At 49.0% G+C, this 22829-nt stretch overlaps 1 protein-coding gene across 7 annotated transcripts in view; it reads right to left on the bottom strand.

The window, feature by feature from the left end:
• The window catches only part of CELF5 (CUGBP Elav-like family member 5), a 61942-nt gene that overhangs the window by 9450 nt on the left and 29663 nt on the right, over positions 1–22829 (bottom strand). For 2 of the 7 annotated variants that reach the window (XM_035348151.1, XM_035348152.1), the window contains exons 3-6: positions 11948–11999; positions 3318–3446; positions 2643–2722; positions 1330–1476 (exon numbers count right to left, since the gene is read on the bottom strand). In XM_035348151.1, coding sequence (XP_035204042.1) covers positions 1330–1476; positions 2643–2722; positions 3318–3446; positions 11948–11999 — 408 coding nt within the window. Of the gene's footprint in view, positions 1–1329; positions 1477–2642; positions 2723–3317; positions 3447–3548; positions 3650–11070; positions 11211–11947; positions 12000–22829 lie in introns of those variants that run through there. The other 5 variants (XM_035348157.1, XM_035348156.1, XM_035348153.1 and 2 more) reach the window with 5 other exon arrangements.

The raw sequence follows: 22829 nt of genomic DNA on the forward strand, positions 1-22829 counted from the left end.
AAGATGATAAAATCCTTTCTGCCATTACTCTGTGTGTGGCCCATTCCTGCCTCCTTCACCACCACACCACACACAAGTCAGCACCACCTCCATGATGCCAGAAGATACACCAGAATGTTCATGCCAGAGCTGGCCCACAGCTGAGCAGACCTACAACCTTGGACATCTGGTGTAGATGGTTTGTGGATGTCAGAGCCAGATAGAAAAGACTGGCCCTGGCAAGAGACAGCAGTGTCCATTCGAAGAGGGTCTCCCCTCCAACCAATTTATCTGCTGGCAGCCTTGGTGCTTGGCATGGTATAACCACACTCAACCCCATTTCACAAAAAGAATCAGTCTCTGCTAGACAACAGGGAAACAAACCAAGTAGCCACTGAAGCCACAGGTGAAAGATGCGTCCACGTATATGTGGGAAGAAGACATTTATTTGTCACCCAGGAAAACTACTTTCAGTAGCAGTACCAACTTTCTTTGTCTGACACAAGCATCTCTCATCTCATACCTTGAGCAATTTCTGAGCCCCTTTCCATGGGCTTTAAACTTGGTAGCAGAGAGACTTTAAATTGACGGTCACCAAGACCTGAAAGATGCTCCACCACAGCTGATCAGGGACTTGTTGACTTTGGGACCTACCTCAAACATCAGTGGAAATCCCTACCATCACCGCAAGGCAATGAGGTTCCCTCACTGAGATTCAATGAAAAGCCAGTCTTGCCAGAGAAGAAGTCAGACAGCTGCAACACCTCTGACTCTGCTCACCACCACTCCCTGGTGTTTGCATCATGCAAACACCACAGTCACGCTAGCCAAGAGAGAAAATCCTGGGAGCCAAGCACAGCACTAGGGAAAGATTAGGGCCCTCCTGAGAATTTCAGCAGAGAAGGAAATACTTGAGGTTGCGCCCAGGGCTCTTTCGGTTCATCAGAAGTGAAAGTGAGACACACATTTGTGCCATGGACCCTGAAGAGTTCACAAGTTGGCAGGCTGCCCTGTCCAGCAGATACTACCCAGGAATCAATCATGCCTCTGAGCTGTTCACAAAACAAGACAGAAGAACACTGGATCAGTCTTGACCTGCTCCCAGACACCTCCGCCAGTCTACACCACATCAGAGAAATACAGCCTCATTTTAAGAAGGTTCCACATCTCTCCTGTCACGCCTTCCAGGCTGTGCTGCTAACTGAGAAACTGAAGCCAGGAACAACTCTTGGTGCTGGGAAGCTTTCACACATTTGTTCTAGAGATGTCTGTGGTCTCCAAGCCCAGGTATGGTGTTGCCCCACAGCCAAGAGGGCAGCCTTCCCCCCCACACACACGCGTGATACTCACAGCCTGCGCATAGGCGCTGTATGGGCTGAACGGCAAGGTGAGAGATGGAGTGAATATCCCCAGTTGCCCCACCATTTGCTGCATACGACGGAGGGTCCTCTCCTTATCTGTGTCAGCAAACTTCACCACTAGACTGGAGGAGGCGCCCTAGGCACAGAGAGAGACAGAGAGAGGAGGCAGGGGGAGAGGAGGCCGGGGGACAGCCAGAGTCAGCAGTCAGACAAAGTGGGATGGGGCATAGCAGGCAGCAGAGAGGAGTGGGAAAAGGAGCAGAAAAGCAAATATTGGAGTGAAAGTGCTCAGGAGCTGCCTGGAACCTGGGCCATACCCTTCCCCATCCATCCAGCCATGCAACCATCCTTGTCCCACCCTTCCCCTCACACACAGCTTTGCACAGCTGCACAAGTGGGTGCAGACATCCCTGGCTGCCTTCACCACTGAGCTTGGTTGGATAGATAGAGCAATTCCCAGCAGCTGAAAATAGCCCTGCTGCAGCAAGGCACTGTTCTGTCCACACATCCAATCCAATTGGAGCAACTGGATTGCTCCAATCCATGTTAGAGATTCATAGGATCATAGAATATCCTGAGTTGGAAGACACCCACAAGGATAATCGAGTCCAACTCCTGGGTCTGCAGGGGACCACCTAAAAATCAGACCACGTGTCTGAGAGCGTTGTCCAAAACGCTTCTTGACCCCCGGCAGGCTTGGTGCTGTGACCACTGCCCTGGGGAGCCTGTTCCAGTGCCCAACCGCCCTCGGTGAAGAACCTTTTTCTGATATCCAACCCAAATTGTGAGAGACAGCTGCAGCTCCGCTTGCATGAAAGGGCACAGCTGTGGTTACACAATCCCACACTATGCACAAGGCATTCCCACCTACCCCAGCCTGCCCCGGAGGCCTCCTCCAACACCTACACGGGAGAAGGCCTGGGAGTATGCTCAGCACTGGAGTCCTGACTTCGCACTGCTGAAGCACACTGCTAGCTTGCACCTTGCTCTGATCTGAACTACTCTGGGTAGCTGTTCGAAGACAGATTCATGGCTCGATCCTTGGCTCTCTTTTATTTAGCCTTTACAGATAAAGTATTGTCGCCACCAGTCTGGGCAAACACAGACACACACACCAGCCCAGGAGACAGGATGGTTCCCAAAGAGAAGAGCACAGATGTGCACACATGCACCCAACCCCCACAACCATATGAGCTGCAAACTGCAGTTGAACCTGTCATAGTTGTGGACAAAGGGAGTTCCCTGCAACAAAACAATGGGAAAGAATTACGAAGAGGGTAGGTACCCTGGCCTCATACTCACGGGCATTGTCTGGCTGCCATGGAGTGCGTGGATTGCTGCCTGAGCCTCTGTATGAGATGAGAACTTTACAAAAGCACAGCCTGGAAAGGGACAGAAAGAGCACAGGAGACGCAGTGATGGGATTGCTGTGACAGTGCCCTCTGCATAGTCACTATAAGAGACAGTATCTGAGTCTCAGGCAGGGCAAAGGAAAGCCACCCTGAGAAAGTGGGGAACAAAAAGGATGATTCGTCCCAAGTACTCTATCCTGAAAAAAATAGGAAGGGTTTCAAATTGTTGTTTCAATGATGCACCCTATAGATGATGCCACCATCTCCACCTCTGCCCCTGATGACCTCTTCCCCAAACACTCTATGCACTCCCTGTTGTGGGTACAAACAGTTCAAACTGCAGACCGAGACTGAGCCAACGGGCTCACTAGCGATTCTGATAACTCAGCTACTCATTGCTCTCTGCTTCCCCTCCATCCATCTAGGTCTCTGTCCATCTTCCCCATTCTTCCCTTGCAGCAGACAGCTCTTCCTGCCTTACTCCCCATGCCTGGCTGGATTACAGGTTCCCATAAAGATGTAGTGAGGGAAGAAGCGCCCCAGTGGAAAGGAGGCACTATTTGTGAGGCAGGTGAGCACTACCTGAAGAGCAGGAAGGAAGGGTACGACACCAAGGGGTTCACACCTTTGCTGTTACCATCAGGTCCACGCAGCACTGTACATTCATCAATGACCCCAAACGGTTCAAAGAGCCGGAGCACGTCATCCTCAGACTGCTGCTTATTTAACATGCCCACAAAGAGCTTCCTGTCCCCTAGGGGCAAACACAGAAACATCAACCTTCTATGAGGCACACAGTCCAAAGCAGGAGGATAGGGACACTAAAGCACAAAGCAGCCTCGTGTTGAAAACATGCCTGGGATGGAAATGTTTTGGTGTTGACTGAAATGCATCTCAGGCTAAGTCTGCTGGATCTTCCTGAGCTCCTCACACATGCAAAGGTTTCTGTGGCTTCCCCTGTTCTCCCCTCCCTGAAGGAAAGCAAAAGAGTAATAATTTCCGGCTCATTAGCACTTTCCTTTGGATGATCCAGTGCAAATGGTAATAAGAAAAGCTGCCTGGGCAATTATACCTTATTATACAATATCTGAAGTTCAAGAAGGTACCTCAGGAAATACAGCAGACCATCCCAGGCAGGGTGAATAAATACAGGACCCTTGGCTTCTGTTTCCCTCTATCCAAGATCACCATTTCCACAGCTGCTACGTACCTAAGCATCTTCACTTCCATTTGCTCTTCCCAGCCCCAGTCTAACCAGTGTGTCTCCCCAGCTGTCCTCTAAGACATGGAATAAACGAGTCCCCGTTTGTCTCAAAACAGGATAAGCCAAATGCAAGACAGTCAGGTGAGAGTCAACAAACAGCTCCATGTTTCCCATCCACCCCCCTCTAAAGGCATTTTGTACCCAAGTCACACTGGGGAGCCAGGGGAGAGGCTGGCCAACAAATCCAAGACTTGTGCGCAGGGTCTTTCTGGGTTCCTCCATCAGAAGGGAGCAGTGATGATTATGATTTCGTTGGGATTGGCAAATGTGGAGGTGGCATGCAGGGCTTTCTCCCCCCATCCATCAGTCCACACAGGGGCCCATCACACAGCCTGACGCCATTCATTCAAGCACAAACACACCAGCGGTTGGGGCAACATCCTCCACAGATTGCTGGAACAGCTGTTAAGGTAGCACAGCATTAAAATTCCAGCCCCACTGCCAGCCTGATTTCTGCTTTTGTGAGATGGTTGTGTCAACTTAAGAGTTAACATTCCCCCACTGCTTCAAACATGCATAGAGAGACATGACCCACAGGAGTGAACACGTCAGGATGCGGCTTGGGAGGAGCAATGAGAGAGGATTCCTTATTGTTAGTGACAGGATTGGAAGGGCTGGCTTCAAACAAAACCAATGTAATGTGACGCATGTCAGGGAAAATAGCAAGGAAGCTGTTATCTGTTTGAGTGCAATGACCTGAAAAACAACAGGTCTTGAAGCTACAGCAGCAGAGCGGGCTGCAGGGGTAGTGGTGTGTGCATATGGCCAAATATCACACTGCAGGGAAAGCCGCAGCTCAGAGAATGACTCCCTCCCAGGTGCATGAGCACGCTGCCTTCCTGCTCCCCTTCCATGCCAAAAACTTTGCAAGACATGCAAGAAGCATCCACATGTCATTGTTTCCTTGCAGAAAAGCACATGCATATGCACAACATTCACGGACAAGCACATGGGAATGGGAGGCTCATGCATGGGGCAGGAACACGCCTGCACACAGACCCACGCCCAGCAAGTACATTCAGCAAGCAGAAGGGATGTGCAGACAGATGCACTCTTCCACCATGCAGACAGCACAGCAAACCACTTTTATGGCTGCAACATCCTGCTGAACCCAAACACAAGCTCATGCAGGCACAGTACTCTTCTGGGCACTAGATATACATGCAACACAGATGCCACTTTGATCCACGGTGGATAAAGGGCTGAGTCTAAGGCTGTTACACAGTCCCAAACACATACTCCTGATTTATATCACTGCAAGTGGCTGAAATATATGGTCTTGTGTATTGTTAAAAGGCCAAACTAGCCAGCTTCCCATTTTCGTAATTCCCTGAATAACTAAACCTGTGGGAATTTCATCACCTTCCATTTTTCTTCCTATTCTTTCTACATTCCTCCCTGCGCCTGCATAGCAGTGGTTGCATTTTGGAGGCACTAGTTCAGTTGATCGAGTCCATCCAAAATTTAGTGCTCTGGCAATGCCCAGGCACAGGAGCTAATAGATCAGGTGCCATACAGCTGTATTAGCAACATGACAGCATCTGTCCCCACCCAAGGGTCAGATAAATGGTTCTAGTTTTGGCTGATGACTAATTTGGTGCAAACACCTGACAGTTACCACAGTCACACAAAGCTTAAGACTCCACCAAGCAGCAGTCTAATGGATGCAAGAGGCCACAACTTTGCAAGGGAGGCATTGAACAAAAAGGAACCTCATCAACTTGTAATCCAGAAAACATTAAACCATGAACTGCTATCTGTTTCCTCCTTCAAAGGGCCTTGAAATTTCCAGGACAATTCTTGTGGTTTCATCCTCATACCATTTGTCATATCAAAAGCATTTTCCTTTACCCTGTACTTTGAGAAAGATCCACTGAAATAGCATAAGCTGGTCTCAGTCCTTGCAGCTTTGCTGCAGGTCTTCTGTTGTTTGATAGAGCTTGCTGACAGAATGTTTAGGAAGTCCTGTTTTAATTTTGGTATTTCAGCTTTTCTTTTTTTGAGCTTGGAAGAAAAAAAATACCAGCTTTTCTGCCTATGCAGAACAGCTTAAAACCGTGATTTAAAAAAAAAAAAAAAAAAAGAAAAAAAAAAAAAGAAAAAGGAAAGAAACACACCCATTGGTTTTGAATCCCTTCTGAATGCTCAGAATGGCAATATTAGAAGGGGGTAGAATCACTGACAATACAAGACAAGGCTTTTCTTCACGGTTATTCTCATTTCATACAGCCTAGTTCCCAAGAATGCATGTGGGGAAAGAATCCAGACTTGTGCCCCTAGGAAGTAGCAACTGGGGACCTGCTAATGGGCTCTTCTGCTGCTGACTCTCATCGACGTGTTGGAACCCTACCACCCTTCCAGTGCTCTCTTGCTCTGGGCAGCTTCCAAGCAGGGCCATTCCCCTACCAATGACCAAGCTGCCTCATCTCTGCAACTGGGGTGAAATCCTGTAAGCTCTTTCATCTGATGTGTACTGTCATCACTCTCAATGCTGTAGATCCCAAATCAGCTGTCATCCTCAAGTGACAGCGGTGGTCACTGGCTCCCCAGCAGGGTCTCTGGCAGCACTGCAAGAACGTCACTCCCCAACTTGTAACAACAGCACACCCTCCTCCTGTAATTTGTCCTCAATTTCTCTCCAGATCTTGTTTTTCACCTTCTGATTGGCAATTTCCCATGCTGTCCAGCAGGCAGGAAAATTGTCTCTGATCCCTGGCTGTTGAGTTCCCATGGAAACGTGCTCAGCGCAGGCAGGCAGCAGCAGGAGGCAGGCAAGTGCAGAGCAGGTCGGGATGATGATACCATGGGAACAGCCGAGGGATTAAGGCTGAATGCTTCAGCCACAAGAGGTAGGGCATGAAAGCACTGGCCACTGCTCCTGTTTAAACCCAGCAGATTTGTGCCACATGGCCAGCAGCTGTCGGCAGCAAGGACTGGGGAAAGGGAGGCAGCCCACTCAAGCAGTTGGTTGTGGATGGGATGGGTCCCGCAGCAAATCTCCTCGGGTATGCAGCAAGCTTTATGGACTAATGCAGTGCTAATGGGCTTGGGCTAGCTGTCTGATCAACTCAATGCAGCAGAGTGCTCCAGGACTCATAAGAAGCTCAGACAAGCTCACTCCATCTCTTCTTGGCCCTCTAGGGCTCACATCAGAGGCAGATGGGAAAGGAGGAAGGAGCTGACAAAGCCTGCACCAGAATGACAGGTCCTCCTCTGAATTCATGCAGGTGGCATCTTCTTCCTAGAAAATTCCTTCTGCAGGGTGTAGTAACTCTGAGCATCCAGATATCCCCATAACAACCTTTCCAGGGCTTGGCCACAACTGCCACTTCGGCAACAAGGAATAGCATCCCTTAGACCAGGTGACAAATGATGGTGCTCCAACGTCATGTACTTAATTCAGAGTGCTTAATTTGAGAGGTATGAGGCCCTGGAGAGGATAAAGGAAGTTCCTTTCAAGGGTAACGCAGAGCAGAGCTCCATCGATGCATACAGCCATTCCCTTGTCCAACTATTTCTGCCTGCCCAAGTCTTTTACCTCCTGCCAGCATGGGGCTACAGTTACAAGGAATGGCTCTTTCCAAATCTGCAAACTTGCTCAGCCATTTCTCTGACAAGAGGAGCACCACAACAGAGACCTTTGGAAATAGCAATCTGATTTAGACAAATGTAGAGGACTGTCTTGATGCTGCTTCCACCACACGGAGAACTCCAGTTTGTCGTAGATCCTGCAGGAACCACTGTTTTCTCAGCCCTGCAATGAAACTGGAAGGAAGCAAGGCACATGGTCTGGAGGGAGGCAGGTGTTCAGACTCCAAAGGGCTGCTTTTCCCTGTAAGCCCCCCATCTGTTTGCACGGTTTCCCAGACACAAGTGCTATTGGATATGCAGCCTCTAAGAAGAAATATAGGAACCAAAGCTGGGCTCCGCTCTGTTGCTGGGAAGCAGAGTTGATGCGCTGACACTTGCAATCATTTCAGATTGTGGCACTTTCCACAAGTGGGCTTAGAGATTTCAGAGCCCACTGAATTTACAAAAAAGCGTGCCTCCCTATCCTGTCTCCCTGTGTTCACTCAAGCAGTTTTTTTTTCCTCTACTACTCATCTCCTCCAGCCTAGCACAGCATGGCTGGCAAACAGCTGCTGTGATTCCAGCGGATGCATTTTTGTGGTGAGTGAAGGAAGCGAGATCTCTGTCACGTGCAAGGTGTGTGTAACCTCTGGGATGAAATTTGCTAAGGCAATGGCACATTCCAGCTGTGAGAAAGCTAGCAAGAAACAGCGCCTTGGCTACTATCTTCCCCTTTATCCTTCTAACCTGGAGACTGCTGTTTTTCTGTCCCTAAAAGGTTCAGTGCCCAGAGGGTCAGCAGTTTGGGGACGTCATCCATCATGCACTGCCTGCAAGAACAATCTGAGGCATCACAATGACTCTCAGCTTCTCTGGTAAAGCAGATTTCAGTACTTTGGCTGCATCTGACTAGGATTTCACTTGAAAGAATACCAGCTTTAATAGGCCACAACCTAGCTGAGTCATGGGTTGGTCCAGCAGCAGAACATCACCAATACAATTGCATATTATGACCTGCTGAAGAGTCATGCGTTTTCCTAGTCCCTGCTGCTTCCCTAACAAAATCCTCTGCTTATAAACATGCACTCCTGGACTGGAATTTCCAGAGGAAAAGGAGTATGTGCAATATAAATATTATGAAGCAAAGGAGCAGAAAGAAGGGATAGGGAGTTAGCTCCTCTTATCTTCTGACTTCATGGGCATTATATGGCGAAGCTCAAGCCTGAATTGATTAGGCTCAGCCAAGTTTCTTGATGAAATGTGAAGAGAAAGCTGAGCAGGAATGCAAAGTCCAAGCATTTCAGAAGCCAGAATATAATGGGGTTTGATGGGGAAAAGCTATGCTAAAGGTAGCAGCTCTGCAGAGGTAAGACGTGTTCAGAGCACAGCAGGGCATTCCAGGGCCAAGCTGTCTCACTTCCACATGTAGCATTAGCCCAGCTAATTACCAGCCCTGTCAACAGGCAGGCAGACAGACAGTGGCAATGGATGCAGCATAGGAGCTGACCATCTTCCTTTCTCTAGGCTGTCAGACGCACAGGCCTCAGCACAAAAGTCTCCCAGAGACAGGTTCAGGGTTCCCTGGCAAATCCCCATCAATATGTGTGTCCCAGCACTGGGGGCAGACATGGTGTGGAAGTTACTGGGAATGGAGACAGAAATGAAGACTTGGGACAATGGAGACTGCTGCCTCTCAACTGACAGTAAGACAGACAGACTTTCCAACACTTCAGTAAGTACAGCTTTTTCTGAGATTCCCACTTGGGAAAACAGCGATCCCTAGGGAGAGGGAGAGCAAAGGGAGAGTTTGGTCAAAAAAGTCCATTTTTCTCCTGCCACAAAACACCTCAGCAGGATGAAAACAGGAAGAAAGCCTTTTTGAATGAGGAGCAAGCGGTGCTGAAAAAATGGTAATTTCTTCTTTGTTGCCTATTCCTTGAAAGACAAAACAAATTGCCACTTTTGCACCAATTTTGTGGGAAGGGGAAAAGAAATCTTTCTTTTCGGCATGGTGAAATAGAAACACATTTTTTTAAAGTTAATGTATACTTTTTTGCCCAGCTCTGCTAGATTAGGCAGCATCTGAAATAACTTTGGGGTGAACGTTGCTAATAATATAATAATAAAAATTAATTTAAAATTCACTAAGGTTTTGTTTGTTTGTTTGTTTTCCTCCCTTAGAAATAAAGCTTGTCTTGCTGTAGGGAAAGCAAAAAATAATTGGCAAACTAAGATCATCTTACTCATGCTGCACAGTGGCCTTTCACTAGGGAAGTGATCAAAGGATGCTGATTGACCTACTTGTAGAATAATGGGATACAAGCTGCAAGGAACAGAATGGAGCACTTGTTAATCATCATTACTGGATCTGTTACTGTTACATACTTAGCACTTCTACAGACGCAGACAGGTGCACAGCCCTGTCCAGAGGAAGTCGCTGGACTTCACACACACACCAAGCCCCAGCACCCCCATCTTAACCCTGCAGCAGATCCAGGCAGGGGCTGCCCCTGGGAGGGAAGGCCAGAGCAGGGACAGGATGATGGGCTGGGGAATCTGCAGGAAGGTGCCAGACTACAGGACAGGGCACGAATTATGTTAGGCTGGACTGGAAAGTGTCAACAATCACAGTCAGTTCCTCTGCCTGCTGTGCTGTGCTGCATTGCTGTGCTGCAGCGGAGCTCCGTGGGCAACCTGGGGGAAGAGCTTGCTGTATGCTGGCTCTCCGGGGCATCGCAGCACGCCTGAGCAGGCACGCAGCTCTTCAGCATCCAAAAGCTGTGTAAGCAAGGAAGCCCAGACACAGCACTAAGCAGTTCCTCTCAGAGGAAGCAGATTTTATCTAAGGGGTCTTGCCCACGTCGTTGTCATGGAAACATTTCCTGTCTGAAAACGCTCAGAGAAATGTGCAGCAGTGCTGCGTGTGTGTGTCCGTATCCCTTACTAACAACTTTTGAACCTGTTGACCTGTTTCAGCTCTATTTCACAAAGGAGAAAGGCATCAGAGATGTTAAGTTTCAACACGTTTTGTGACACTAAGCAGGGCTGTGTATAAAAGAGAAGCTGTGGCTCTTTTCAAAAGAAACGTATCCATAGGTGCAATGGCCGGGATTTTCAGCATAAACAAAGGGAATAAAAATGGCCAGATTTCAGTAGAAGTCACATGTCTAATCCCTCAAGTAAGTATGAAAACCCGCAGATTCTATTTGGAAAAAATTATCTGACTTAAACAGGTAAACATTTTTTTAAAGGAGGATCACACAGATGTAAACACACACGTTCGTATAAAATATTATAAAATGTATCTCATGTTTCTGCTGGTGCAGTAAACCAAAGTCACTACAAGCTGTTTGGAAATGACACCTGAAAACCCAAAACAGAAGTATTCCAAATCTAAACACAGCATGCAGGATATGCTGCCCTACTGGAACAAATAGTCTCAGAAACATTCTCCCCACCAAGAAACTGCTTTCAGAGGCAACGCCAACAGCACAAGGAATGAAGAGGCAGATGCAGGAATGAAAGAAGGGGAAAAGAAATGTACCAGTAGGACAAGGAAAAGCAGCAAAATGAGTTCCTGTGTTTGGAAAGAGACGGAGTTGCAAACCTTCTCCACCTGAAGGAGGCACCTGAGCTGCTGTAAGCTCCCCATTACTTTAAGAAAGATTCTCCAGTTCTCAGTCTTCCAGCTCTACACTATTCAGTATATGCTGCTCTAAAAAAGCTAGCCCCCTGCAGGCTGCCAGCACCTCCATCTCAGGTTTAAACTCAGGATCCTTTTCCTTCAGAGACATTTCCACATGCTATTTTTTGCAATAGCATTTGGACCACGGCAGTGTGATGGGGGCTGCTGCAGAACCGAGAGTGGAGGGGCTGAGAAAGTCCAACAGTGATGGGGGAGGCAGGGGGATGAGCTGCAGATAGGAGAATCAGCCACGGAGCACCAAAGCTGAACAAGTTAAACAGCCAATGCTGTTGCACTGACCTGGCTTTTATTGGGCTGAAACCCAATAAAAGGAAGAAAGGAAATAATAGAAAATCTCTTCCCAATTGTTTACACCTTCAAGGATCCCATGCCACACACAAATGTGCATGCCTGCTTCAGCAACCCCCTGGGGCAGACAGTGCCAGGCTAGCAGTACCCACCCCCCAAGGACTGGGAAGAGAATGGAGTGGTCAGCCACACTACAGCCCTTACAGCTTGGGGTGCTCTCAGCTGCTTGCTGAGACAAGCTGAAAAGTCCCCATCAAAGCCTATTCCTCACCTCACCCTCCCACCCACCCCCCCAAATCCCTGCCACATACAAACATCCATTCATACAGAATGCTGAAGGGGAAGGCCAGGTCAGGACTCTGTCTCTCTGCTTGATCCCCCTCACAACCACAAAGCCACCGAAGGAGAAACAAGGAGAGATGACAACTACCTCCACGGCTCTCGCTGTCTGCGGGTTTCACCTGAATCGGGCGTGCCATCTGCAATGAAAAAGAAATGCAGAGGGTTAGAGTTTGGCCCATCTGCCCGGCACATGGTGCTGATGACACTGGTACCAGGGTTCCCCTTTCTGCCTGCAGTGTGGGATAGGAGAGTATCAGAAGGGAATGGCATTGTGATGGCAACTAGAACCCTTGGAGAATTGACCAGGTAGATTTCAGGTATCTCACAAGGAAACCAGGCACTTCTCCCCGCTCAGCTGATGGCCTTGCAGGGAACAGGTCTTCTGGAGATGTCCACCATGCACAAACCTCCGCTTCCTCCAGACACAGCTAATGGCAAAGAAAGGACTCAAATAAAGCATGTCATCGTCATGAGACTGGAGCCTGCAGGGTGTTTAGGGTGGCCTAAGGTCAGACCGTGCCTAGAAGCTCTTGCAATGCCTGCTCTGACTCAGTGCACGCATGGTCACCTCACCTAATGGAGCCACTCACTTTCTTAGCAGGAAGGAACAAAGAATGCCTCTGAACAGCAAGCTGGCATGCTATATTTCCCCCTCCCCAACCGTCCTGCAGTCAGAGCATGCTCCATGCCCCAGGCTGGCTCTAAAGAAAGGCAGTGCTGCTCTCCAGCTGTATCTCCTGGCCATAGAGGGAATGTTATGGTTGAAAGTGACAAAAAAATCCTTATACCTGGTTGTGGAGAACAACCACTTACCTCTCTTGCACCCATTAGTGTCATCAGCAACAATCCAACCATAAGCAACAAGCCAGAGCAAGCCCACCTGATATGAGCCCTCTCTAGGTAAAACAGACAGACGCTTCTACCCAGGAGCAGCTGGATTAAGTAACTCACAGCTTTAACTGGCTGAATTGCAAAGAAGGGCAAAACTCTTGTCTGCTAGATGGTATGGTACTGTCTCTTCCCAGAAAGGGAAGAGACAAACCGTAGCCTCTTCCCCAGGATAGCAGGATCTGTCTGAGCCAGAAAGTCCTCCAAGGAATGGTGTACAAGGCAGATTTGCACATTCACAGCCCATCTCATGCCATGTCTCTATCAGCATCATTCACAAAGGCTGACAGTGACTTGAACTAGTGACATTCAGAATACCAAAATAATCAGGAATATTGCAGGCTAGACCTGCACAGAAGTTGCAGGTCCAGCAATACTCTGCCCTCTCTCTTAGGAAACACCCTCTGGAAAAACAGCAACAACAAAACAGAAAATGAAATCAAGCCATAAGTAACAAACTGAAATGTGATTAGAAGCCGGCACAAAAAAAGTGCACTACTGTGAGGCTCTGGGTGGTGGCTGAGCCAGACTGGCCAGAAAATCAAGGTAGAGACTATATCTACAGCACCTGGAGGCAACCTGTCAAGTAACTCAGCAGCTTACAGGACAGATGCCAGCCAGCAGGTAATGGGCTGCCATGCACGGCTGCCAAAGCCTGACTGCTGGGCATGGGAGAGCCTGGGGCTGTGAGCTGGCTTCCCCTGACTGGTGGATTTCAGGCAGGATGAGAAGCCCAAGCTGGAATCAACCCCGAGTTACCCTGCCCCTGCCCCATGGAGTGATATGGGGCTGCAGGGGCTGCCTGGCAGCACCCAAAAGAAAGGCCAAGCTGCCACCATGCTGCACGCTGGCAGAGAGCAGCGCTGACTTCAGCCCCATCTCCCATGATGTGCTGTGCCAGACAGGGAAGAAGGAGAGGCTGAGGGTACTCTTCCTGCTCGGAATCAACTGCATGGATCTGCAGAGCTCACGACATCATGCTATGCTGCCAGGTGGCCCCAGCCTGTGCAGCTCTGGCACTCACCGGCCTCTGGGCTCTGCCTCTTTCAGCCTGTGAGCTGAATGGGATGTGAAGCAGGTTTCAGGAGGTGGCGAGACCCTGCTGCAGAAACCCCCAGATCTTGTCGCTGAGATGCAGTGGCTCTAACGGCTGCTTACATCCTTTGGTTATAAGCCTGAGTATGACTTGGCCGGGGTGTTTTGGCAGCAGGCTGGGTGGGAGAGGGCCGGTGGCCCAGATGTGTGCTCAGTGAGGGCTCGGTGCAGAGCCAAGAGGAGCGGCTGGCCACCTCCCTCCCCACCGCTCCCACAGCTCTGAGAAATAGCTTTGTCTCTACCCAGAAAGCAGAACCAGGATTAAGCTAAACAGATGGGGACGGAGATGGAGGGGCAGATTCAGATCACATCTCCTGTGTGAAGCAATCCATCTGGGGGGAGGAAAGGAGGGAGGGAGGGAGGGAGCAAGGGGTGCTGCTGAATCAAGAACACACCACCCCCACAAGAGCACAGGGGCACCCGGGGCTGCCAACCTGGGACAAGGAGGCGGAAAGCATTGGGTTGGGGGAGCTGGGGGGCTTGGTACCTGGGGACAGCTCGCCCATCCCCTCCCCCAGAAGAGCCATCACTCCAATTCCTGCACCTTGGGTAAAAGAGCTGTTGTCATAGCAACAGTTATTCACCACATGGAGCCTGACATTTGTGGTTGCCTTGGAAACCAGCTCTTGGGGCATTCCCTCTGCTTTGCAGAAAAGAGAAATTTCGGTATGATCTCGGGGGAGGGGGCCCCTCCACCCATCTGTCCACCCCTTCCCTTCCCTTCCCTTTGCTGCACCGCCAGGGGCAGGCGGCGGGGCTGCCCCCTGCCCGATGCCCAGGGCTGGCCCTGTGGGGTCACAGGCCCACAGCAGTGCCCCACCACAATGGCTGCAAGGCAGCAGAGGCTGCTGAAGCACAGGTTTGTACCAGTGCCAGCCTGGGAGCAGTATCTGACTGTGGCGACCCAAGGCAGCACAGCAGCCAAGGGAGAGAGCAAGCACACGGACCGACCCACACCCCACAGGCTGATCCGCACCCCTGGGCTGCGGCCACAGCCCCTCTCTTGACTACTTGACACAGCACCTCAGCAGGGTGCAGGAAGACGCGCCTGCTGCCTGCATCAGACCAAGCCCTCAGTTGAGGGAGGCACATTTCCAGAGACCTTGCAAGCTCCAGGGGCTGAGAACCAGTCACTGAGCTGAGGTCTGGTCTCTGGGCTGATCTTCATCTGCCCTGAAAGATGTGGGTAGAGAGAAGAAAACAAGAAATTTGTCCAGATGCTGAGGCTGGAGAAGAGCAGCAGGATTCCCTGCTGCTACCTGAAATGAGAAGTCTTCCAAAGGCAGGAGAGGCAGGCATGATCCTCCTTGCAGGGACTGGGACACACAGAGGCTGCCACAAACAGGACACCACCACAGCTTTCATCTTTCTAAGTCCCATTTTGCCACTAAAGGTGAACCAAAATATCAAAGGCCTCTCAAGCAGAGATGTGAGCCTACAAATGTAAAGGGAGTCCACAGCTGCTTTAACTCGATACCGTAGGTCATGAGGCCTTGAAGCATCTCTGTGGCATGCAAGACTTGGACAAAGAGCTCAGTGCTCTACAGGGTCTCAATACACAGAAAGGATGGTCAAATGTTACCTCTTCCATTTGAGGAAGGAACACAGGAACAGGACAGCAGGGAGGACATGTTTTTAGTCTGAATAGCCAAACTCCGGAAGTGCAAATTCTTTTGTCCTCTCTAATCATCATCTCAGGCTGCACAGTAATCAGAGACGCCCAAGTCTAAGAAAGATGTATTTGTACAGGCCCAACTGCCCCCAGAGTCACAAATGGAGGCAGATTCAAATCCCAAATGCCTCAAATCCCAAGTGCTAAACAGATGCATGTGCCCAGACACATATGAATATAACCCACAAGCACACATACGTGAACACACATGTTGCACGGAAGAATAAATGATTTATGAGGCTGTGCCTGCCTCACAAGCTGAGCTTAATTTTTCTCGTTAAATTATTTAGTTGAGCATTATAATTTAACCTATTTGTTCATTTCTGAAGAATACCACATTACATTTAGCACATGCTGTCAGGTGTGTGTAGGCCAGTTGCACCCTGAGTCCCTCTCCCCCACACCTTGCCTTGCTTCCTACCTGCTGCTCAAAACAGACCAAGAGCTGTCAGCACCGTCGTCTACTGGACCCATGGAAACTTCCTGGCCCACACGCAGCAAGAGACACCTGGTGAGCCACACACAAAGGGGGGCAAAGCACCCACCCCTCCCTTCAGCTTCTCCCTCATGTTTGCCCCCCACCCAAGGTAGATGCACACCTTGCCATGCCATGTTCCCCCTCCATAGCCCCACAGCTCCTGCAGAGCGGTGTCTGCCCACACTGCTCTCCTCCTCACACACAAGCAGCCTTTGCAACTTGTGTGCTTCAGGGTTACTGGTGGGAAGCAACTATACAGCCGTGTGGGGGCACAAAGCTACACTGAGCACAGAAGCCAGGCTTTTTGATGCTACAAAGCACCGTTCCAACATTTCCTATGTAGCCCTCAGGGAGCAAGGATGAGAACCCTGCTGGAAAGAGGGCCACCACAGCCCAGAGGAGCCCAGAGCTTCCTGGTGAAGCAGCAGCAATGGGTGTCCTTGCTGAAGAGTGTCCGGACTACATCCCACCCGACCCTTGGCATCTGGTCTGCAGAGAAACTGTGCTCCGTTTCGGCTTCCTCCCCAGTTTCTCAGAAATGCTCCCAGCCTTGTAGCACTCTTGGGATCAAGGATCTAGGGAAAATTCCTTGTCCTGCTGAGGTCAGAGGAAGCTTCCCTACTTATTTCACTGAGGCAGAAACACACTATTTCTCTCCCCCCTGCCATCGCCTCCCCGAAGCCCCCTCTGGAGGTGGTCTGGCTCCCCACATTTACAGCGACGCCCAGCGTGAGCAGTGACTGCTACCTCTTGCTATTCTAGCTTTCAGACTGCAAAAGCTGGAGAGGAGACAACCCCCACAGACAGCAGGGCAAGCCTCTCTATTAATTAGGAGTCAAGTGATGGAAGTGATGTAGAATAGCCCCCCAGGGGCAATGCAGAGGAACCTCATAGTGTTAAGTGGGTCAGAGACAGAAGAGAGGAAATACACAATGCAGGCTGGCTCCTCTGGGACTTCAGGTACCAAAAGGCATCCAAGGCCATTGTCAGAATTGGGTCCTGCGATCTTAGGCTTTGCAAGTTGTGGCCTGGTCCTCCAGTTAAAAATGCCCTGACTGACTGATCCAAACCAATTCTAGTGGTGCAGAGCAGACAACGCTAAATGCTGGTTTGCTCATTTGGACTCTGCATGTGGTTGGGAACAGAAGCAGTGATTAACTGGTGCCAGTCTCAGTGCTCAAGTATCCAGCTTGCATCTTTCCACTGATGTCCTGATGTCTCAGTCCTACCCAGAAGGACCATCCTTCAGGGAGAAAGGTAAGTGGTCTCACACAGAGCAACGTTAGCAACAAGCAGCTTTCTGGAACAACACTGAAGGCTGTTTAAGAATTCACCCCATCCAATTCCATTCTGGAGTGGACAACAGTAATGATGAGGTGGAAGTATCCAAGGTAAGTGACAATGAAAGTCAATGCAGGAAATCTGTGGCAGAAACAAGATGCAATCTCTAGAGTCCAAACCACAAAGCTCCTGCCCACATGGTTATGGCCTTCTGTTTTCACATGAACATGGAAGACTGCTGGATTTCACCCCACTGCTTTATGTCACTTGTGCTTCTTTATTCGTAAGAGCTAGTAAACTCCAACTAATCTCACAAGCTTTTTGGGGGGTATTTTCCCTAACTGCAGCATGGAGGACAAATCAGGCTGAGCAAGGGAGATATCTCCCCTTCCCTCTCAAAGCTGAGTGCATGCAGGAATCAGCCAGCAGCCACCTGAGCACATGGGCCACAATACACATGGATGGGCTGCGTTACTTCTTGGGTTCTCTTCTGTGCTGTTCCTTCTCCCTTAACACAATTAGTCATCCTTGTTCCCACTCCAGCTAGCATTGCTCTGGGAGCAAGACAAGAAGCTTACTGCTGTGACTCTAAAGCCTTTAGATCTTCTTGACAGTTCTGTGAAAGTGACATTGATGCATTAGCATCAGACAACCAGAGGGGCTGCCAGCCCAGTAGAGCAATTACAGCCCCTACCTCGTGCATGACTTTGGCAGACATGTCAGTTCAGTCTCTCAGGAGCCCATGGTCAGTCTGTTCTCCTTCCTTGACGCTTCAGTGCATTGCACCAAGGAGGACATTAGATGATCGTCCCTGTTGCCCTAATCTCTTGTCACTTGTGATCAGTGTCACCAAAGGTCAAAGGACCTTTAAGGTAAGAAGAAGAAAGTGCCAAATTCCTCAAATCCTTCTCTACAGGTGCTAGGACACCAAGATAAGAAACACTTGAAATACAATGCAGTCATTGGTCACAGCCAACACAGGTTCACAAGGGTGAAGTCCCGTTTAACTTATTTCCTTTTATGACAAGGTTACCCACCTAGCTGACCAAGGGAAAACAGCTGATCTAATCTTTTTAGATTACAGCAAAGCTTTTGATAATATTTCTCACAGTCTCCTTGCCCAGCGTACAGCTATATAAATACGTAATGCAATGGGTGAACACTTGGCTGATGAGTCAGACTCATAGGGTTCTGGTAAATGGGGTTATATCAGGCTTACGGCCAGTCACTGGTGGGGTTCCGTAGGACTCCATTTTAGGGGCAGTTCTCTTTAATGTTTTTATAAATGATCTAGATGTACATGTACACACACACACACACAAATGTATACTAAGTAAGCAACATAGGAATGGGTGCTGATCTTTAATTTCATTATCCTTCCAACTCCGTAGGCTGCAGGAACCAATGTTTGTCTTGGCAGCTTGCTCTCCCTCTGCCTCTTCAGGGTATGTATTTCATAGGGCTGCTGCCTCGCTTCACTGTTAGTTCTCAGCCCCTTGAGGCAAATCCCTGACAGAGTAAGCATTTGCATTTCCCTCTGCAGTGAATGGGCACTTCCACTGCTGCTTGCCCAGGGGCTGCTTTGGCCCGGTGCCTTCACATCTTGCCGCTGCCATTTCCATGAGACAGCCTTCACAAGTTCTCTGTACTGCCACCTTCTACTGATATGAATTTATGGAAATTGTCTCTATGCCACCTGCAGTGGAAAAAGCTTCTCCACCCTGCCCTGCCCAAGGGTTCAAACTGCAAAAGCCACCTCAAACAACAACTGAAGGCCAGCTCCAGCCCCCAGCCAAATGCTCAGGCCTCATATTCCACTTCTCAGCATGTATCCAAGCTTTGCCAGCTGCAATATCTTGTAGAGTTCACATGAATAAGCTCTTTCAGAAATACCACTCCAGACTGGTTTCACACCAGGATTTGTACAGAAGAGAAGGAGAGGGGAGAACGAGATGCTTAGATCTCTCTACCAAAACCCCTCCAGTTGCCCGTGTTCCCTTGTATTGTCACTCACTGTGGATCCTGACAGCCCACAGTGAGCACTCATTCCTGGCAGCACAGGAGACATCCTGCCCACAGGGATGCCCTCCATTCAGTTGCTGCTGTGTCTCTGCATTAATCCTTATGCCCAACCATGTGAGTTACTGCTGCTGCATCTCAACCCCTGGTGCATTCTCAGAGTCTTGCTCTGCTCTAACTCTGCTGCTGCCTGTAATTTTCCATTCCTGCGTCCCTGTATTCCCAAGAACTGCATCCATGAGTTCTCCCCACAATGTAGCCACATCTCAGTACCCCCACTGCTGCTCTTAAACTGCCCACATTTCCAGCTTGGATCAATACCAATTTCTGCCACTTACTTGCCTACCTTTCAGCAAGTCCTTCTTTGTTCTGCATAGAAATAAAACTAACTGTATCTTGCCAGAAGAATTACTTCTTTTTTAAAAAAATAAAAAATAAAAAAAATCCTCCCTCCCCTTCTCTCCCTCTATTCTTCTTTCCCTTCTTCAGGAGCAATTTTATGTAATTTGCAACTGTCTAGCTGCAAATGAAAAGAGACACAAAGCATTTCTGTGAAATATTGAAAAGCTGGCTGCTTTTCCCTCAAATTTCACTTAGCAAGAGGCTTTAACTTGGTGTGTGATCACTGCATGTCATTAATAACCTCTCCAGCTCCTTTCAGAACTCAGCAAAGTGAAGGCACAATCACAAATCAAAGGTATGGTTTATTGAGATATAATATAGTTTCATTGAGCTAGGGAGGAATGTGCCAGGGAGCAGTGAGAAGGTGAAACACTGCACTGCTAGGCTGGCTGGCAGTTGGAGAGGACAACAGATCTAGGAAGGAGTGTGAGGGCTTGATTTTCTCTCTGCATTTGAGATCCAAAGAATTTGCCTCTGTTCAGCCTCCACGGGCTGTGTGTCTTTCCCCAAGCCCTGTAGACTTAGGCAACAAAGGAAAATGGTTTCTGTTTTGCTCCTCCGGCAGATCTCTCTCAATCTCTTTTGAGTCTTTGGAGACAGTCAAACTACTTTATTGGGACTGATTCAGACTTAACTGTGCAGTTCCCCAACCTGTCCTCAGGGAACATGAAGAAGAACCTTTCCATGTGCACGATGCCAAGAGCACTGTGAAGGGCAGGGAGCAGAAGTGTCAGCTGGCTGGGAGACAGCTGCTGGGCAGGGAACCGGCTGTGATGCTGGCACTGTCTGCATGCTGCACGGCATGAGTCGCTACGAGCACACCGTGATGTGATTCCTGCTCATTGCGCCTACCAAGCAGGGTTCTGGGCAAACCTGCCTTGCTGCACAGCACCCCTTTGGCTTGTGAACCCTTCAGGTTCACAAGTTACTGGCCCCATCCAAAGGCCCACACCACGGTGTCTGGGAGCAGGCTCCCTGTCTGCATAGCCAAGAGGCAGAGCATTCTTCCTGTTTTCCCCAGCTGTCAGCAAGGGCAGAGATCTTTGGCATCCTTTTAAACTCCTTAGCAAGGCTGGGTGATCAGACACTTCTGCTTATTCAATGATGACAACCTTTACCTCTCTTTTCTAGGAAGCTCCATCATTCCTTCCCCAAGAAAAGATCCCCATGTATTTGTTACTTCACGATTGGCCTGATGGCAATTCACCAGCTCTGACGGCAACATAGGTGTTTTGTACTCTGAACACAAGTTTCAGATAATGCAATACACAGCTGACAGTCTTCTTGCTTTATGTCCTGAGTACACCAACACCTTACAAAAGGGGGTGTAAACTGAAAATCTGTCTACTTTCAGAAAAAGATGTTAATTCTTACTGTCCAAAATAAGCTTTTTGGGGTTTAACTTTTGCATTCTATTTAACTACCACACATCCAACAGCCCTCAATTTAAAGATAAACATATTAGATCTGTTTCATCGGTGCAAAGAGAACTTGATCCCCAAATCGAAGAACTTGCCAGAACCATCATAAAAGCCAGTAGAGACCATGGTTACTCCTACTGATTTATGTAGGAAACCTACAGCAATCAGCAACCATATAAAACCTCAGGACAGCTACGCTGCAGGTATGGCTCTGCAGAACAATGTGGCAGTGTTCCTAGATGTGCTGACAACCCCAGCATCCAAACCCAGAGGGCATAAGCAATACATCTGTGGGCACAGCACCAACCCACTGACACAGGCTTGGGAGGAGAACCCAGAAACTCTCCTTCAGTTCCTCTACCAAGCTGCCTGACCATAGTCTAAGGACCCATAAGAAACCATATCAAAGCACTTCCATAAGTCTGTCGTTACCAAATGTCCAGTCTAGGTTAAGAAATTCATTTGTTTCTGTTCAGATTGAACAGTTGAGATCAGCGACTGGTCTGGTTTCTGTCGGCACTGAGACCAACAAAGTTTACTTGGATACCTGTGGCATCTCTGGTTGCTTTGCAGTACAGTGGCAAGCATAGGATTACCAACAAAATCCTTCTACGTCAGTTCTGACCTTTGCTGTCTCTATAGCTGCTGATCCTTGGTCATCATTCAGATAAAAGTTTATGTTACCCTACACTGACATTATACACTCTTAACTTTTTTTCCTGTTAATCTCTTTGCAGTAAAGGGATTGTAAATGTGTAAAATGAACAAGAAAATTCTCCTTTACCAGACTACTATAGCCCATTTACTGAAATCCTAGAGGTGTGGTCTAGTACATACTGTTCTCTGTCCTAGCCAGGGTCCTCACAGCATTTTTGGTGAGAGGCTTTGCTACAGAGTTCATAATCACACAGAATTTCACACAGAATTTCTAGGTTGGAAGAGACCTCAAGATCATCAAGTCCAACCTCTGACCTAACACTAACAGTCCCCACTAAACCATATCCCTAAGCTCTACATCTAAACGTCTTTTAAAGACCTCCAGGGATGGTGACTCCACCACTTCCCTGGGCAGCCCGTTCCAGTGTCTAACAACCCTTTCGGTAAAGAAGTTCTTCCTAACATCCAACCTAAAACTCCCCTGGCGCAACTTAAGCCCATTCCCCCTCGTCCTGTCACCAGGCACGTGGGAGAACAGACCAACTCCCACCTCGCTACAGCCTCCCTTGAGGTACCTGTTGTGATGGTTTTACTTGAGTGGGCAGCCGAGCTCCACCACAACCGCTCTCTCACTCCTCCCCTCCTCAAAGAGGAAGGGGGAGAAAAGACAACACAAAGAGCTCGAGGTTTGAGATGAGAATGATTTAATTAAAGGAAAGGGGAATGGGGAGAAAGAGAAACAAAAGAAACAACAAGGCCGCACGGAAGCACAGAGAGAAAGAAAAAAAAAGTTATTCTCTACTTCCCATCAACGAGCGATGTTCGGCGACGTCCCAGGAAGCAGGACCTCAAAACGCGTACCGGTTGTTCAGGAGAGACCCTCCCCCACAAAAGCCCCCCTTTTATTGCTGAGTGTGACATCAGGTGTTATGGAATATCCCTTTGGTTGGTTTAGGTCAGCTGCCCTGGTGATGTCCCCTCCCCATCAATTGCCCACCTCCAGCCTGCTGGCTCTTGGGGGCTTGGAGGGAGTCCTGATGCTGTGTCAGTACTA

This window comes from Oxyura jamaicensis, chromosome 28, assembly GCF_011077185.1.
Source record: "Oxyura jamaicensis isolate SHBP4307 breed ruddy duck chromosome 28, BPBGC_Ojam_1.0, whole genome shotgun sequence".
Lineage (NCBI taxonomy): Eukaryota > Metazoa > Chordata > Aves > Anseriformes > Anatidae > Oxyura > Oxyura jamaicensis.